At 34.4% G+C, this 18,808-nt stretch overlaps 1 protein-coding gene across 1 annotated transcript; it reads right to left on the reverse strand.

Moving 5' to 3' along the window:
- Window positions 1-6,596: 6,596 nt before the first annotated feature.
- LOC128987769 (uncharacterized) lies at window positions 6,597-14,889 on the reverse strand. The gene is made up of 4 exons (XM_054408788.1): window positions 14,845-14,889; window positions 12,600-13,073; window positions 11,265-11,414; window positions 6,597-7,003 (listed from the first exon to the last, which is right to left on the reverse strand). The coding sequence occupies exons 1-4, from the start codon at window positions 14,866-14,868 to the stop codon at window positions 6,881-6,883; spliced, it is 771 nt and encodes a 256-aa protein (XP_054264763.1). The 5' UTR covers window positions 14,869-14,889; the 3' UTR covers window positions 6,597-6,880.
- Between the last annotated feature and the right edge of the window lie 3,919 nt (window positions 14,890-18,808).

Here is an 18,808-nt window from a genome sequence, read left to right on the forward strand (position 1 = left end):
ATGGCCTCGCATCCGCATGTTTATTCAGGGCTGTTTGCTTTTGATGATAGATACAAGCCTTATCAAGGTTTTGCAATAAATAGCTTTAGGTGAAGCTTTATAATGAATTACAGTGCAAAACATACCACAGTTCAAAGCTTTTTTACTCCTACCACATTTATATAAGAATGGGCGCAATAAGTCTTCACAGTTAAATGACCCTTAAAAAAAATTATATATTTACTTGGGCCTTTTTGGTTGTAGCATTAAAGGTAATGGAGGATTTTTTTACGATCTGTAGTTTTAAATTCCCACGTTCTTCCTATAGAGGAAGTGAAAACTGTTGTTTGTTTGTGGATATATTTTCATCAAATTTAGCAGTTTGATTTATCTCATCCCATAGTCCCATTAAAATAAAAATAAAACACTTATCTCTTTCCCCGTAGCAGCAAACCCGAATGCTTGTTAAATGGGGAATAAATATGCCTTGTATGGAAATATTTTTGTTGAAATTAGACAAACTTAAATTGACTTAGTCTGCAGTTTTGCTTTGACAGGGGTATTGCTTATTTAGCACTCTGTGTTTATACATGTTTTGTATTAGCAGTTTATAAAATAATCTTTGCAATTCTAAATTATCTAAACCAAGTTGGATGAAAAGGAAATGTTTCACCTTCCTTTAAGGTTTCCTTGTAAATGATTTCCCCGAACAAATCCAAGTTCCGTTGAAGCCTTTGAATATATGGATGATCTGCGAGTCTATGAATACATTTATGTATAAGTGTACATTTGTTTTTGTTATGCATATATACTTTAAATAAATCTAGGGTTCAAATGTAGCACTTTGCAAATATCAAGGGTTCAAATATCAAACCTTTGAAAAAAGATAACCATGTTCCCATTTAGTGTTATCAATCAATTGAGATGGAGACTAGGTGTGTATTTTAACCCGAATATTAGTAAAGGATGAGTGTGAAATGGATGGAGATGATCTTTGTAGCTTTTTTACTATACTTTTACTTGTAAGTCCTTTTACCAGGACTTAAAGCCCAATTCAGGGACAGCTGGGTCCAGTTTCAAACCATCAAATTATAGCTCTTTATGTTCAGGATCGAACTGGTGACCTATCGATTAATCGATTGTTAGGTGAGCACTATAACCTTCTCATCCACCTAGTCAATTTAAACTTCCTAAACCTTTTTTACACTTTAACAACTCTTAAAACCCTAGTTCCTTAAAATATTTAATTTTAATTTAAAAGTAGTATGCTAGAAAGACTTAAAGAAACTATACTTTCAGTAAAATAAATAATGATAAAGGTCATAAACATGCATTTCTTTTCCATACAAATTTGTAGAAGTAAATAAGTGTCTTTACAAAGAAAATAAAAGCATTATCTCAATGTGATTTCCAAAATGGACACAAATGTGTTACTAGTTGGTTTAATGTTGCCATTTGTTCAGGTTTGTATTGAACGTCAGCCAAAAGAGATGCCATTAGGAGTAAGCAAGGGACACTTCTTGTGCTAACTTGGAAACTTATCCCTCTTGCGCGAGATGTTTTGCACCTTCCCAATCTAAGTTTGCGCATCGTGAATTGAAATATTGATGTCAACTTTTATTCAACGGTATCTCCGGATTACCAATATGGCGTTTACTGTGTTTATAAAGTTTTAACTTAATTAGATAGGTACTTTTTGTGGTATTAATTTTACTGTTGTTTTTAAAAACTATAAAACTGTAATTGTTATAGTTGTGTTGGATTAGTTTTGACAACATAACAACTCATGTTGAGAGGAGAGAGACGTGTTTATTAAATGATTTTGAAATTCTGCGTTGGTTTTGGTTTGTGTTGTTAGTGAAAGTTGTTACTCTATACCTGATAATGTTATATTATGAGAATAATTAGGTATATACGGTATTTGCAATAAAAAAAACCATACACAATTTATTGTTGAACGTGTTTATTTAAGGGAAGGATTTGACCAAAATGGCAAACGTAAACCGCACAATCCATACAAAGTAGGGATTCATACACTTGTAGATTGCATCCATATATTCAGGGGTTTAAGCCGACACCTGGATTTTGTTTAGTATAAACTACATTGAATAAAGGGAATAAAATATTTTTTTGTTTCATCCACAAAAGGGAAAGTGGTACAAACCACCAATATTTGTTATTATTATTTACTTACTTTGTCTAAAGTTTTTAGACTTACTAAGTGATTGTAATACACATTTTATACCAAGACAGTATCAAAGGTCGCTTTTATTTCAGTTTCACTATTTTACATTGGTATTTTTTTAGTCTTTCTTTTTAGGTATAAATGCCTAAAAAAAAGATAGTTTACTCTAAAACTTGGTCCAACTTTGAACATTTGGAATTCAACTCGCATTCAACAATTTTATACCTAAGCTGACATTTAATCTTTTTACATTAGTTCCCTAAAGTGGAAAGAAATAAGTGAAAATAGGTCTCTATAGGAACAGTGGAGAATAATGGTAGTTGATAGTTTGAAATATCGATTTACATTTATTGAGTACCTAAAGGATTAAATCTTTGACTATTAATACAACTAGGCAAACCATCCCATGTTAAAGCTGTCACCAGTTTTTAATCAATCGTTGTATTTGATGTGAGCCACCAACAGATTGCTCTGATCTAAATTACTAACTTCTGTCGAATATCAAGACTTGAGTCCATGAGGCTCCGGATTCAAACCCCAGAAATGTATTTATTTATTTATTTTTTTGTCCAAGGACGCTAGGCACGAGCCCGGGATTGTTTTTCACATTACTTCAGGCTAGAGGTTGCGGCATTCCCTAGGTCTAGCCTTAAGCTATGTAGACTATAACAAGTATGCTACTATATTGTAGTTCAGTCGGCCTTAGCCAGTAACAAGACTACCAGATTGCGCCACTCATCCTACACTCATCTCCATTCATACTTGGCTTAAAATACCTACCTTCCTATGGGTGCCATTTCAATTAAAAGTATTAAAGTATTAAATTGTTTCCCTAGTTCTTTGTTAAATGATAATAGTTATGGGGACATGAAAGATGCTAAGTTAAAGTTTGCATTAAGTTGCCCATCCGGTTTAGCATCATTAAAAGTTAGTAAGAAAGAAGACGGCATTTGAATTGAAAGCGACGTATTTTTGTCAGAATCTCCATTCATTTAATTCTTGTTTTACAAAACAAAACTGACTACAACATTAACAAGGAAATGAATGTCTATTTCATCTTTAATAGCAGAGTGTTTTTATTATACCTCTTAGCAAATTTCCGTATATGGAAGTAGCTATTATGGTGGCACAGTAAGACCTGGGCCCAGGTCATTAAAATGTTTAACTTTTCATTTTAATGTCCCCAGAGAGTTTAACACTATTTGTGTTCAAATTTTTATGTATAGGGTGGAAAAAAAGTCAGGGGGGACGCTTCAATCTTTCAAAAATTAACAAAGATAGAGCTTCAAAACTTGGTACACAGTTACTGGGCATTAAAATAATTTTAACACATTGTCCAGTGCTGACCTATCTCATCAGGCCCACTAGGAGTTAGAAGAAAGTGTTAAGTAGGCAAACGTTGTTATGTACATCAAATTAAAGGCCTTTATTAGTCAATTACGGTGCTGTAAACCGAACCATAGACAAATAGAATTAAATATGGACCAACAGCAGTGCTGCCGTTGGCATAAGTTTTAGCGTCTACCACTAGGAGCGCAGTGTAGTCACGTATAGTGTGTGCCTTAACTACATGGCGCTCCCAGCGGTGGACGCCAGAACTTATGCTAACCGCAGCACTGCTGTCAGTCTATATTTAATTCTTTTTGTCTATGCCCAAACTCAAAAGGACAATGGTTAATCAACCAGCAGTTTGCATAGGACAAGGCGGTGAATCACCATAATTTTTGCTTCTCTGTGTTCTCATGGGTAGAACAACTAGTCGATAAAGCTAACAAGAATTTAACTTTTGAGAAAACGATAAGCTGCACTCCTATCATCTGCATATACTTAAATGAACGGTCTTGATGTGAAACTTTACTGAACAATATGTGTTTTTTGATAAACCCTCTCCAAAGGGCTTTATCTAATCACATTTAACATATTCTAAATACATCTGCTGTTAGATTTGTTTTTGTTTTAACTTTGTTTGTTTGTTTACTTTTCCTTGAGTTCAGTATTATAAATTTTAAAACACATCAATTAATGTTACAGACAATTGTTGGTATATTATTGAGTGACAAGAACCATAGAGTGTGGAAGGAGCCTTATATGTACCACCTGAGAAAAAAAAACGCAACTGTAGAATATTTTCCATTGTAACATGGACATCAAAATTAATTTACATAGAGAACAAGTGCTTAATCAACCAGCAGTTTGTATTCGACAAGGAGGTGAAAAACTGCCATATCTTCTCTGCGTTCTCTTCCAGTGCAGCAAGGTACAGGCAGAACAACTAGTTAAATCTAATGTTATTTAAATTAGGAATAAATGTGTCAGTAGTTATGATATGAGAGGATCTCTCTCAATTCACATATAACATCCCAATCACACGAAACTAACAAAAAATTAGATTTTCATTCTAAATAGCATTTTCAGCACCCCCTCCTCAACACACATATACCACCACATGAACCAGAAAATACCATAACAAATCAATTTAATTTCAATAACCATAAAATCCTCTCATATCTACTTATGTCTTGTTTATGGAGATATTTTAGTAAAAATCCAATCAGACAAATTGAAACTCACCAAATATGCAGGTTCGCTGCAGCGGACGACAGGTAGTATTTAAAATTGAAATATTGGTTATTAGCTGATTCTTGCAACACTCCAACAAACTTATGTCAGGCTTTAACCAGACAAATATTGTTGAATCTTTTGAAAATAACAGCAAATAAAGAGAATGATGGTGTTCGCATGTTGCAAAAACCTCTTTAGCTACTTATGTTTCCAGTGAGGTGCTAAACAAAAGATTTTTAGCGGCGAGAGAAAAACAATTGTCTCCCACCTAAGTCCTTCTGCCACAATAATTAATGAAATTTTTATTTTATTTTTTTAAGGGAGAGGAGGGAAAATGCTTTTACGCACACAGGTAGCCAGCCTGTAATGTGAGACTCCTGAATCTATCACAGACTACTCACTAAAAAACCCCCTTTACTCTGTTGGACACAGACCTGGAATTGTTTGTCACATTACTTCAAGTCAGGCCAACATGTGACCTAAGCCCTCAGGGCTCTCACCGTTTTTGGCATTTAGATACTTTAGGACCTACACCGCATCCCGGTCAAGGTCGAGCTTCTTGGCGCGGAGAATACCCTGGATGTAATGTGACACACAGGTCCAATTGTCCTCACCCTCCGTCATCATCGGTATGACCGTGTCCACTGACAGCAGTCCTACTAACTGTTGAGACTCCAGGCGGGGCCTTTCCCAACGCTGGCAGTGGAAAATGGTATGTTCCACGTTGTTATCGGGAATGCCTGGGCAGTATATGCAATCGGGTGACACGGCTTTGCCTATCCTGAACAGGTACGACCGGAAAAAGCCGTGACTCGTCAGAAATTAGGTGAGGTAGAAGTCCACCTCTCCGCACCGCCGATTAACCCAAGGTTGGACTTGCTGTATCAGTCGCCTGGTCCAGCGTCCCCGAGTCTCCTGTTCCCAGCTCTCCTGCCACAGCTGGTAGGTGAGGGTGTGTTCCTCTGTTCATGCCTGGTCCTCCCCACGGCGCTGATAAATTAATGAGATGTTAACTATTCCAATATAGCAACAATTAATTTCCTATGGTTCATGAAACTAACAAAACCATATAAGCTAAAATCATTTCATCATTAATAACTTTAACAAGTTAAAAGTGTTGTGGGAAATTGTTATGCTTTTGTAAACTCTTTGATTAAATCTGGTCAGTTTTTCTAATAGGTAGGTTGGTTAAACAGTCATGAAATGTTTGAATCATTTTGTTAAAAGCTTTCACGAAAACGCGTCACTAACCAACGCATGTAAAATTGCAAAATGATTCTCCTTCCATAGTTGACGTATTGCTATGTAAGGTGGATACATCTTTCATTCCACTATTTGTGTGACTATAGTTGGTTTGATTGAGACTGGACCCAGCTTTTTTCCATCAGCTTTCCTCCATATTCCTTATTATTCCTAATTGTATCAAATGGTCCTGCATAAACAAATAGCTGACCTTAAACAATAACAAGCTACAAAGATTAAACCACTCATTACACTCACGTGCATTCATTTTCAACTTTGAATAAACACCCAATTGTGTGTTTGGCAGTTTTCCTAAAGCTAGGTTTTCCTAGGGCCGGAAGCGGAGCGTGGATTTGCGGAGAAGCGATTTCTGATCATCCAGTCACCCGCTGATCATAATCGTCTGATCACCCGCTACGCTACAGTACCATTAAACCGGTACCTAAGACGAGAGGAGAGCGTATTCCGCACTTCGCTTCCATGCCTAGGAAAACCCAGCTTTAGTGATTAGGAGGAGGACCTAAAGAAAATACAAGAACATTTAAAAAACTTTACTTTTTATATCTGAAAAAATAAAACTAGCGCAGGGTTAGAAATCTTTTGTTTAACACCTTAAACAAAAGTCAACTGAAAATTTTGTAGAAATTTTTAAACTGATACCTTTTTTTAGTTTGAGATAGCAGTCACACCCTAATTTATGCCATCCTGGTACAAGAAACACATTTTTTACACATCCAAAAGCTGGTTTATTGTGTAAATTTTAACGCTACGGAGAACAGTTTTTGTGATACTCGTGTCAAGATTGGCTATTTCGCATTCAGGCAAGACTTCTATCAACTGCAACCATTTAAACATGGTATGTCTCTTCATTATTACTTTAGTTGTTATCGCAGATTTCCACTCCTTGTAGAGTCAGTAGTAGTAAGGCGGTCCAGGGTACTGATGAGGTCCTCCGTTGTCCGCTGGCTGCACGACAAAATATCCCCACGGGGCGAATTTCTTGTGACCCACAATCCTTGTTGGTCCTCGGAATACCTGAAGAAATAACCTTCTCTGAATTACCTAAGCTGCCGCGGTACTTAATGTAAATTTTTCTTGTTGTATCAAGTTTCTCCATACACACCTGCCAACTGGCAACTGATTTCAATAGCGGTTGACTCCAGTGGTGTGGTGAGAAAATGCCCAGTGTGGGAATGTGCACAATTACCATAGAAGGGACCAACATATAAGAAATTATAGGATAAAGTAGGATGTGAACGCCGTTTTGTTGTTCTCTACTACACCACTAGTTGACTCCCATTCCATAGAAACCTAATTACAGAGCATCGATTTTCCATCACACCGTTTTTGTCTACTATGACAATACTAATCGTGACTTGGAGATGGGTTTGAGTATTAGTGGATGACTGGGACGGTGGCGTCGTCCTATAATCCAGCTACTAGGAGGTCACGATTTGTGGATATTTATTTATAGGCATGCAATGTGGATACGATATTCCCTGGTGTGGATTAAGTCCGCACTAGTGAGTACTACGACTATCTGCAGTACTATCCTGATAATTATACCAATTTGTTAATACTAAGGCAAAAATGTGGTTTGCATTCCACTGTAAAACTGTAGGTCCCTTAATAGCCCAGTCACTTTAGGTAAGAACCTAGACATGAAAGATGTAAAGCTGATTTTTTGCATGGTGATAGTATATAATAGGAAAGGTGTTTTCTGAAAGTTCCCTGAATTTCCCCCCCTTGCTTCCCCTTAAACCCCCCCCCCCCTCCCCCGAAACACCAGGTTGAAAGTGTAGTGTTTAACTAAATCACCTATATCTTTTGATGTAAACAAGCTATCAGCATAATTGTTTTTTCTTTGAACTCCCCGTTAAATTTACTTTAATAAAATAACCTTACACGTAGCATTATCTCTATTGGGTGGGATTTTATATGTGATACAAAATAAATATTATTTTATTTAAAACGTGAAGTTGTAGATTAAGCCAAACGTCGGTTTTGCAGAAGGTAGTACGTCAATGTAACAACACTTTTTACCTGTTTGATGAGCTTTCCAAAAATGTATAACAATATATATTTTAATTTAAATTGTTACCGAATGAAGCCATTTAAATCCATGCTTCAAACAGCCACAAAGCGCATTTAGCGTACCATTCCAACTTGTCCAGTAAATATCTATTCTATATACAGGGTTAAGTAAAAAGTGTGGAGACCCCCTGTAAATTTTTTTAACGGCCCATACTAAAAAAAACTAAACTCGGCACACCTTTATGGCATGTTATGAAGTACTTTTTGGGAATAACCGCCACTTGATGATCATCCCCAAAATGGGGGATTTTAGGGGAAACTCTAAAATTTCAAATTTTAAGCCCCATTGAGTGACCCCTCATTTTGAAGGTCCTGGTAAAAGAAAGCCAACAACGCAAATTAGAGGTATCTACCTCAATCCAGTAAAAAATGGCAGCCAATTGAAATTCTCAGAAGTTAAATTTAACTTACAGCTTTTCAAGTCTGGAGACCCCCTGTAAATTTTGTAACGGCTCACACTAGGAAAACTAAACTCTACACACCTTTTTGGCATGTTATGAAGTACTTTTGAAGCCTAATAGCCACTTGGTTACCAAACCCAAAATGGGGGATTTTTGGGGGAAACTCAAAAACTTTAAATGATAAGCCCCATCGAGTGACCCCTCATTTTGAAGATCATAATAAAAGAAAACTAGCAAACTAGAGGTCTCTATCTTAACACAGTAAAATATGGCAGCCAATTTAATATTAAATTGCAAGTTATTTCTGATTTCTAAAGATTTCAATCAGCTTCCATTTTTTACTGGATTGAGATAGAAACCTCTAGTTTGCGTTGTTAGTTTTCTTTGACCAGGACCTTCAAAATGAGGGGCCACTCAATGGGGCTTAACATTTAAAATGTGGTTTTTAAAGGGTTGTTTGAGTTTCCCCCAAAATCCCCCATTTTGGGGATGAACACCAAGTGGTGGTTATGCCCAAAAAGTACTTCATAACATGCCATAAAGGTGTGCCCAGTTTATTTTTTCTAGTATGGGCCGTTAAAAAAATAACAGGGGGTCTCCACACTTTTTACTAACCCTGTATAATTCAGTTTTAAAAATATTTGTACAACTAAATCTAGAGTTCTACTGGACCTATTTTATAATTATTGTGTCGTTGAAAAGCTTAATTCATGTAAATTTGCAAATAATTATGAAAGTTTGTTTTTGTTATGATTTATGGTGAAAAAAAAATGTTTTCCATAAGAAATACATTGAAAACTGTGTTTTTCACACGTTTTATTTGGGTGCGACTTTTGGCTACTTATTTTGAGTATTTCCAAAAAGTGCATGGTACCAATTTGTAGGAAATGTTATTCTCTTTCAGAATATCACCTTCCACTCTGGTGGATTTCCTCACCATTTAAAAGTTATTTGCTAAAAGGCTAAGCAACCTCTGAATTTATAGTAATGATAAAATACTGAGTAAGGGATATTTTCGTTAAACTTTGTACAACTAAATCTAGACTTCTACTAGACCGATTTTGTTAATTAATGGGTCATTGGAAAGCCTAATTCATGTAGATTTGCAAATAATTATGAAAGTGTGATTTTATCAAATATTTGTGGTGAAAGTTTCTTTTTTCAAGTTTCTGTTTTCAAGTTTCTATTTGTAGCCAGCTTTTGCCTGCCTTTATTAAGAATTTTCAAAAAATGCATGGTAGTTATTTGTAGTAAATTGTATTCTCTTTCAGAATATCACATCCACTTTGGTAGATTTTCCCTCCATTTAAAAGTTATTGGTAATAAGCTAAGTGATCTACAAATTTTAAGTGGTGAGAAAATACTAATTTTTTTTTTTTTTTAAACTTTGTACAACTAAATTGATTGTTTAAATGATTGTATAAAGCATTGATTGTATAAATTCACTCCCACCCTTCATTGACGAAGGAACTGACGATGATGAGGGAAAAGAAAGTTGATATGTACTGTATTGTTTATGCCTTACTTAAGTGTTTTTTAACTGTAGGCTAATTAAACCTGTTGAGCATATATTTGCCTTTTCTTATAACTACCGATTACTTAATTTTTAATCCTTGTGAGTACTTATTTTCTTACTATTTTTGTAATTCAGTGTTCTTATTTTGCTTGTTAAACATTCACACAGGGTGTGTAAACAATAAATAAATAAAAAGTAATCATTTAGTAATATTTACTGAACAATTTGGAATGATGTGCTAAGTGAAGCATGGATTTAAATAGCTTCATTCGGTAACAACTTAAATTAAAAATATATATTGTTATACATTTTTGGAAAGCTCATAAAATGGGTAAAAAGTTTTGTTTCAAACACATTGACGTACGACCTACTGCAAAAACCAGGGTTTGACCTAATCTACAATTTTATGTAAAAAAAATAATATTTTTTGTTATATCACAGATATAAACCCACCCAATAGAGATAATGCTACATGTAAGGTTATTTTATTAAAGTAAATTTTACGGGGAGTTCAAAGAAAAAATAATTATGCTGATAGCTCGTTTACATAAAAAGATATAGGTGATTTAGTAAAACACTACACTTTCAACCTGGTGTTTTGGGGGAGGGGGGGTTTTAAGGGGAAGCAAGGGGGGGAAATTCGGGGAACTTTCAGAAAACACCCTTCCTATCATACACTATCACCATGCAAAAAATCAGCTTTACATCTTTCATGTCTTTGTTGGCCTTGATTTTTAACTTAAGTTACTGGGCTATAATTGTCATTAGTTGCATGGGCTATTAATTAACAGCTTTGTCTAAGGAATATGTCGGCCTTAGTCACTAATAAGATCATGCCACTCCTGTAGTCTCCATCATTTGATGGAGATGAGATCGTACACTCATCTCCATTCATACTAGGATTTAAAATACCTACTTTGTATGGTCCCCATTTCAATGAAAAGTATTATGAGTATGAGTATTAAATTAAGTGAACATAACATTGGTCTCAGAATTTAACTGGTTTGCTAGTCTGTGAGGAGAGCTCAATGGAGACTTAATAATTTAAGTACAGCCCTTATACATTGTGTGTTAACACTTTTTTATTGACTTCCAAAGTGTGGACTGCAGAACCGATAAAGAAGCACCATTTTAAATGTGAAACACTTCAGGGCCGCTTAAATAATAGGTCCGGTGGGCTCAAGAGGTGCTATGTTTGTTTGGGGTCCAAGAAGAGAAAAATTTTCTAGCAAGGAAGGGGGTAACACTTACCCGTTACTCTAAGGAGTAAGTATCTTTAAGTCACCTGCATCTTGACTCTCCCAGTGGTGTGGTGGTGTGAAGGTTTCTTTGAGTGTACGACTCCATAACCAAACCCATGACCTCTGTGACTGGTACCTCCATGAAGTCTGCCATAACTGTCCAGATACACCTTCCCAGGACGCGAGGTCTCCGGCTACAAATGTACAACCATTACATTACTCATCACATTCAAGGCATTATGCCGTATAATTGTCATTTATAATCACACAAAGACAGTTTGCGGACTAGTTACTTGCCTTAGGTAACATGAAATATATTAGAGGCAAATTTCCGGCCCATAATTTGCCTGCTCTACTACTGGCCTTGTGTAGAGACGGTTTAATAGATCAAATGCCCATATTATTACATTTCCCTTACCAACTCCCCTAGAACCAACCCTTATTTGTCATCCTTATACAATAAGGATTCATAGGGGTTCAATAAGGGTTTCATTGTTGGATATTCTTTATGTCCGGTGACACCTGAATGTATTCTATTTGTTCTAGTTGTTTTACTAACTTTATATCTTACAGTTAAATCAAACTATCTATTTTTTTATCTCGGTTTTAATAACTTGAATTGTATTGGATGTAAATTTGATGTTGTTGCCTGAGCTGTTGTAGGTGAAATGTTTGTGATATGCATTTCGTCACCTTATGTGGCATCTTCAGTGGTCTTCTTGAGATTTCATCTTCTTATCACTAACATTTTAGTCTATATTTAGGCCTACAGTAGTATCGTTGTAAGGGCGATCAGACAACGTGACGATGGACACACGGTGAAAGGTCTTTCTTCCTCAATTTCATTTCTAGGACTCTCCAATCCAAGAAATGTGTTTGCATTTGAATTTAAAGAGACAAACATCTTACTTACAAGAGGCAACAACAACAAATGCAAACCTAATGTAAACAATCTATTGTGAACTACTGTTTGTGCCGTATGTGTCGTTAAGCAAAAAGTGAAAACTGTAAAATCCATTTTAAATTAACATTTTAAAATTTTAAGTCCATGTCAGTTTATTCATAGGTTTTAAAGGTTCTTTGGATCAGTCACACGCGTACCTGGTTGATGCATAAGTAGTTATTACCTAAGTGACGATCTTTTAGAAACTTGAAATGTAAGAATACTGACTATTGTTGCAATATAACACTATGTTTTACCTAATAAACTATCCGATTGGGCCTGATAATGATCAGTATTACAAGTCATGATCACTGATATAAAACCTTCATATATATTTACAATCTTTAAATGTTTATTTTTAATGTGAAAATTTTGAAATGTGTTAAACATATTTAAAATACCTTGCATAGTTACATACAAAATATGCTTTGCATACCTCGTCTTCTTGATCGATGTCTTCATCCAAGGCTATCGCAACATCATTGTCCACGTTTAAAGCCGAAGATGTGATATCATTCTCTGGTTCAGTATCTACAAACTTTTTTGTTGTTACTTCGTAACCTTTTTTGGAGCCTTCTGTCTTTGGCGTGACAAAATTCTCAAACCTCCGTTTGCCTTTTGGGGATATTTTTGAATACCGCTGACCACCATGAATCATGAATTTTCTCTCAGATGCTTCAGTTTCTGAATCGGCTTGCTCTTCTGGGGATTCTTTACTGAGTGGGCTTCTTAGCTGACTTGAGAATTGATTTGATGGATTTATGTGGTTAAGCATGCTAAGATTGAATTTGTATTCATTTCCGCTTTCATTTTTTGCGATTGTAAGGACCTCAGACTCAAAATTATATCTGTGGTTTGGATGATATACGGCTGATACTGCAGAAATCCCAAACTGTGTGGCAAAGAGAATCTGAAAACAATCGCTTTAATTTTGTATTTTATTTATGAAATATTTAATGCATAAGGAATATTTTATGTTATATACTCAGCTAGAGTTGAGCAAAAGCAATTAATTACAACACAGCCTGCTGCTGGCCGAAGCTGAAAAATAATAACTCTCTCTAATAATAGACTGTTTGTATATTAATGTCCAATTCCTATGCAATGACTGATACCACTGTAGCCGCCCAGTTATAAAAAGTGACTGCTTCCATGGAAAGTAAATGCAGTCTATTCCTATTGAACGACTCTAGCCGTGCGACTGGAGGGAGTATAGCCGCACGGCTGGAGTCGTTGCTGCTCGACTGTTCCGTGAGCAGTCTAGTCGCTGCAGTCGCATGACTGAAACAAATTTATAATACGGAATTTGAGTTGTGTACCTTCATGGATGATTCAAAGTTGATTGAACTGGTTCGTCCCCACCCATCCGTTTTCAACCCCAAGCACCCCCAATACTTGAAGAAGATCTCTCTGAATGAGAATACTCTGAAACTCCTCTTTTTGCCGTACCATGAAAAATGGATTAGATTGTTCATTGTTTTACGCAATGCACATTAAAATTTCTTCTTCTTCAAGTAAAATATTCGCTGCCAACTGTGCTTATTCCATTAATTGAAAATAGTTCATATAATTCAATGTTAAATTCTACACGACTTAAATATTTAGGTCTTAGTTTCTAAAACGAAATGCTGTTGTTCCCTTGCCAAAGTCTATGATTTCATAAGTGTTGGATGGATAGTGATATAATAATGGGAACAGCCCAAAAAATGAAAGTGAAGGTATAATAAATACCTTTTTGCGAGATTAAATTTGCTTACTGAACTTGTAGTGGGGTACCCCATGTGTCTTCTTCAATGGCTACTTGGGGTTGACCTTTGATACTAAGGCTGTTTATACAGGTTGGGTAACTAAGGGATTGGGACATTGTTAAACTTGATTGTCTAATAAGGGTTATGGTTAATGATAAGCTTTTTGCTGCCCGTACTCTTGCTTCTGGTAGTTTATGAGAAAAAACTTTATCTGTTTAAAAACACGTAGTTATAAAAACCTTGATACCTTGACTCTTACATTTATATTCTGTGTATAGAAGTTTCTAAATAAAAGCAGCATGTGATGTAATATGTTAAATTGTTAAGTAAGCAAGCAACATATATTTTGAATTCAAAGGCCAAATAATTTATACAGACTTAACTTCTGAATTATTGGCATAACAAGATTAAATAACTGTTTCATTGCATGTATTGCTTTGAAATGAAAGCAATACATGAAGGGTAAAACAAAACTTTTTCATTGCCTTGAAATGTTTCTGAACCAAAATTATACACAGAGATTGTTTGTTAATAATCCAAAATTACAGTGAAAGAAAATCAAATTATTTAACATTTGTCTAGTGAAGTTTATACTACTGAAAAAATAGGCTGATAAACAATTTGTTTACAGTATTGTTTTTAAATATTAGTGTGTAATCAAAAAGATTATATCCTCTGAGGTCTAGTTTTCAAATTGTGTATTTACATATCAAATTATGGCTTGGAACGAAATTTCAACAAGATTGTTAATATTTTATTGTTAAATGCTTAATTGTTTTTATTGTTTTAGTGAAAGTATATTCATTTTTCTGGTTTGAATTCACTGGGTTTATTAAATTAAAGTTTTGGATATACATTATAAAATAATATCATTCGAATTAATGTTTATTCATAAAACTTTGAACCAACCCAAAACTGTGATACTGTACTTACAATAATACAAGAGTAGCCAGCCATGGTGAAGCACTAACCAACTCCTCCTACCAACTGACTTCTGTACACTCACTGTTGATGGAGAAAACTTCAAAACTGTGCTACTTCTACACTGACTTGCATCTGGAGACACCTGATTCCTCTAGGTTCATAAATCTGCAACTTATGACAGAGCAAATTGCCTGCAATCGCCTGCAGTGCAAGATTGATACTTAGGTGACTTGCTTTGCCTTTGCATAGAGGAAATACCCCCGGCTGCAGCAAACCTACAGACCAAGCGAATTTCCATTTGCCTGATTTGATTCTCAATTCTATTTAAATAACATTGGGTTTAACGAGTAACTAGTTTGCTGCTACAGGGAGTGGTGTTTTTAGTAGAATATTAATAGCTTAGTTAAAATAAATAAATTTATCAAGTTTGGTCAAAATCTATACTTATTATATAAAAATCTAATGGTGTCTGTCTGTATGTGTGTTACTAATAGGTGCAAAAACTACTTAACCAACTGGGCTTAAATTTTACAAAAATATAATTACCCTACCAAGGATCATTAATGGACTATTCACATTTCAATACTGACCGTAGGCTTTGCCCCTTTGGCTTTAAAAGTTCTGAGGTGAACATTTTTAAAGTAAATATTGATTGGTCTCCATGGCTGTGATGAGAACACTAACAATGTTTGTTTACATTTGCTTTGACATTTAAATGTAAACAAGAAGAACTGCTAAACTGCATATTTCACAATTTCAGACAGCTGTTACAAAGAAATTAAATATAATATTTTCCATAAGGTAGGTTTATTTTAATCTAACCTTTTTATCATGGATTATTTATTCTAAAAATATGTCAATGATTATAGAAAAAAAGATTCTATAACCGTTGCTGTATCAACTCCGGCTCTGCTTTGGATTTTTTAAAGCGTAAGTTATGAAAATAATGTTATTGATATGTTTTCATGGAAACAGTATGAAAATTACAATGTATAGATGTTTTGTATGAATTTGGAGGCTACTTTAAATACATTCTAACTGGTTAACACGTGTTAGATTAACTTAACATAACTTGCCCATCACATTGTTTTTATATGTGTATTTAGGTAAATGAAGTTATTGTGTTTTGCTAAACCTATGCTTAAAGTAAACTAAAGAATATCATCAATAACTAAATTGCGTTGATTTTTGTTTTCTTAAATCTGTTGTACTCAGGCTATCCAGAAAGTAAAGAAAGTTTGTTGATTTTTTTGCAGAGTAGAATCAAAGATGCAATGAAACATATACTGTATTTGCTATTACATTTTTTAGTCCCTGATGCTTTGATAATCATATTAGATTTGTCTGCTGACTTTAACGCTAAATTATTTTATTTTTTATTTTTTATAGTACCTATAGATATAATTTCTTTAATATTTCAAAAGACTGTTTTGATAAGGCACAGCAATATTTCTAAAGTTTATAACAGCTGACTTAGTTTTGCTAATGATTTATTGTGAGTGAAGAACTTGAAGATGGTAGGATTTGTGATTTAATATAAAGAAGAGTGAAATTTTAAAAACATGTTAATTTAAATTTAATAAATTAGTATTTTTGCAACTTCAAAATTGAAATATAAAATGTTGATAATAAATTAAAAGATATGTAACTAAGGGAGATGAAGGTAAATCATGTATGTCAAAGTTTTATTCAAAGATTTGGTCAGTTTTTCTCATATCTGCCTACACAAGATTTAAAATTAATCAAAACCAAAATGGTAGTATCCACTACTTACCAGATTTAAAAGTCATAACTTAAACGTTTCTATCAAGGCTATACAAGTTAAATTTTGTTTCTAAAAGCATTGGTGGATGTGTAACTATTATATGCAACAGATGTGAAGATTAAAATGTTTCTATTTTGTGTCCTCTTCCCGTTGGGTACAACAGCTAGTATATCCATAAACAAGCAAACTACAACAGTTTACAATATTCTCCATAGGAATAACATGGGAATTTTAAATGTAACATTTTTTGAATTTCCTTCACAACCAATTGTGAAATTTTGTGTTTTGAGGGTCAAAAATTAGAAAAAACAATTTTTACCTCACAAAACCCCTTTTCCATGATCCGATCATGCTGGTTTGCGAACTCATTCAAGTTTATCCCACCCTACACATTCAAGCCAAATTTTATCAAAATCAGACAAAAACTATTACTCGAGTTATTGTGTTCACAGACCCATACATATATAACATTTTGACCAGATAGTATTATTGGCCTCTGGGGACATCAAAATTAAAATGTAAATTGGTCCCGGGCCTAGGTCTTACCATGAGACCTACTGTAATAGCTACTTCCCTATAGGGAAATTCGCTAAAAGGCGAAAAGTCTATCCATCCTTCTTAGTATTGCTTGGCAGAGTAGTTAAACTTGTAAGAAAGTTTAAAGGATAAGTGAAAATTTTTACTACCATGGCTTGAGCTCTGGATTTTGTTAGGTATTTATGACTTCCTGATAATGTTTTGAGAGTGAGCAAAAGCTTCATGTAATTTTTTGTGGATGTAAAAGCATCCTGGGATGGTTTCATGTTTTTTTTTATATAGATGGAGCTGCAAAAGTTGTATAGATTGATCGAGAAAAATAGCATATTTGCCCTTCACATTTGTCAATGTCAAAATAATAATCTAAACATCAATAACTAAGAGACCTTCCTCAATTTAAGACAGGAGGTAGTTAAAATAGTATTCTGGAGAACGAAATTGGAAGTCACTTCAAATATTTGTCATCCATTCAGTAATTGCATCAAGCCAGCTGAACGTTTATTTTATATGAAAAAATAATTGTTGGGATTTCAACAATAAGAACAGCAATGTACTGTATTGGATGTCGCTGTATTGGTTGGTGGTTACAGTTAGCGCTACAAGCGGCGATTTTCACTACTAACTCGGCAGCAAACGTAGAGCTCCAAGTAGCGATTTGTTGTAATAATGTTTCAGAAATGATCCGATTTGCGCTAGTGTCCACAAAACCATAAGATTTAAATCTTTAACATTATTTAAAAATAACAAACAGGATTCTATATAGCAATGTTTTCAACGTGTTCTCTATAATTGTATTTCGTCGATACTAGTTTTGATTACAATTCATACACTTTAGGAAGAACAAGGAGAAACCTACATTTAATTATCACAAATTGTACTTCTCGAATTCTACCGACTGTGTTGGTTATACACAGCACAGCCTAATTCGATCTTTTTACTCAAGTCCTGGGTTTCAAGGCTTATTGCATTCGTACCGTGAAAAATAATATTTTTTTTAGTTAGGTTAATACACGTCTCCTTCCTGAAAAGTATTCTACTGCCAATGGATGCGGAGTTTTTCAGTGTTTGAAACGTAACAGAAAACTAAAAAAGGTCATCATAGATCTAAATCACTTTAGTCATAGACTATTTTACCACACCAGTAAATAAATGTACCAAATCATAAATTTGGAAACTTAAAACACAAAATAAAGAAAATTATTGACACATTTATTACCACAAAGAACAATATTCAACTGATTTTTAGTGTCTACGAAAATATTCAGTTTTCTTAACATGTCTGAACCAGTAAGCAGATCTTAATATTTTGTATATAGTATTAGTAACCCATGAATATTAGAATAGAAACGATATAAACATGAACAAATTATGTCACTGGCTCGAGAGTAAACATGTTTGCATTATTATTTAAACGAGAGGTCGTCCAGTGGTCGAAACTCGACCAAAAATATCTAATGTACTGTACTCACTTATCTATTTTCACCCCACACTGTAAATAAAACATGTGATTGGAGTTTCTTCCATTTGTTTCGATTTTCTGTTTATATTTCGTTGTTATTTCGTCACCATGGCAACGCATAAGATCCATGTTAATTTTTTCAAATTTTTAAACTCATTTTTCGTGCTTATCTTTGAGCCTATTTAAATTTATAAAGGGATTCTGCACACCTA

This window comes from Macrosteles quadrilineatus, unplaced genomic scaffold, assembly GCF_028750875.1.
Source record: "Macrosteles quadrilineatus isolate MER2022 unplaced genomic scaffold, UCM_ALF_1.0 Scaffold_2__2_contigs__length_208266976, whole genome shotgun sequence".
Lineage (NCBI taxonomy): Eukaryota > Metazoa > Arthropoda > Insecta > Hemiptera > Cicadellidae > Macrosteles > Macrosteles quadrilineatus.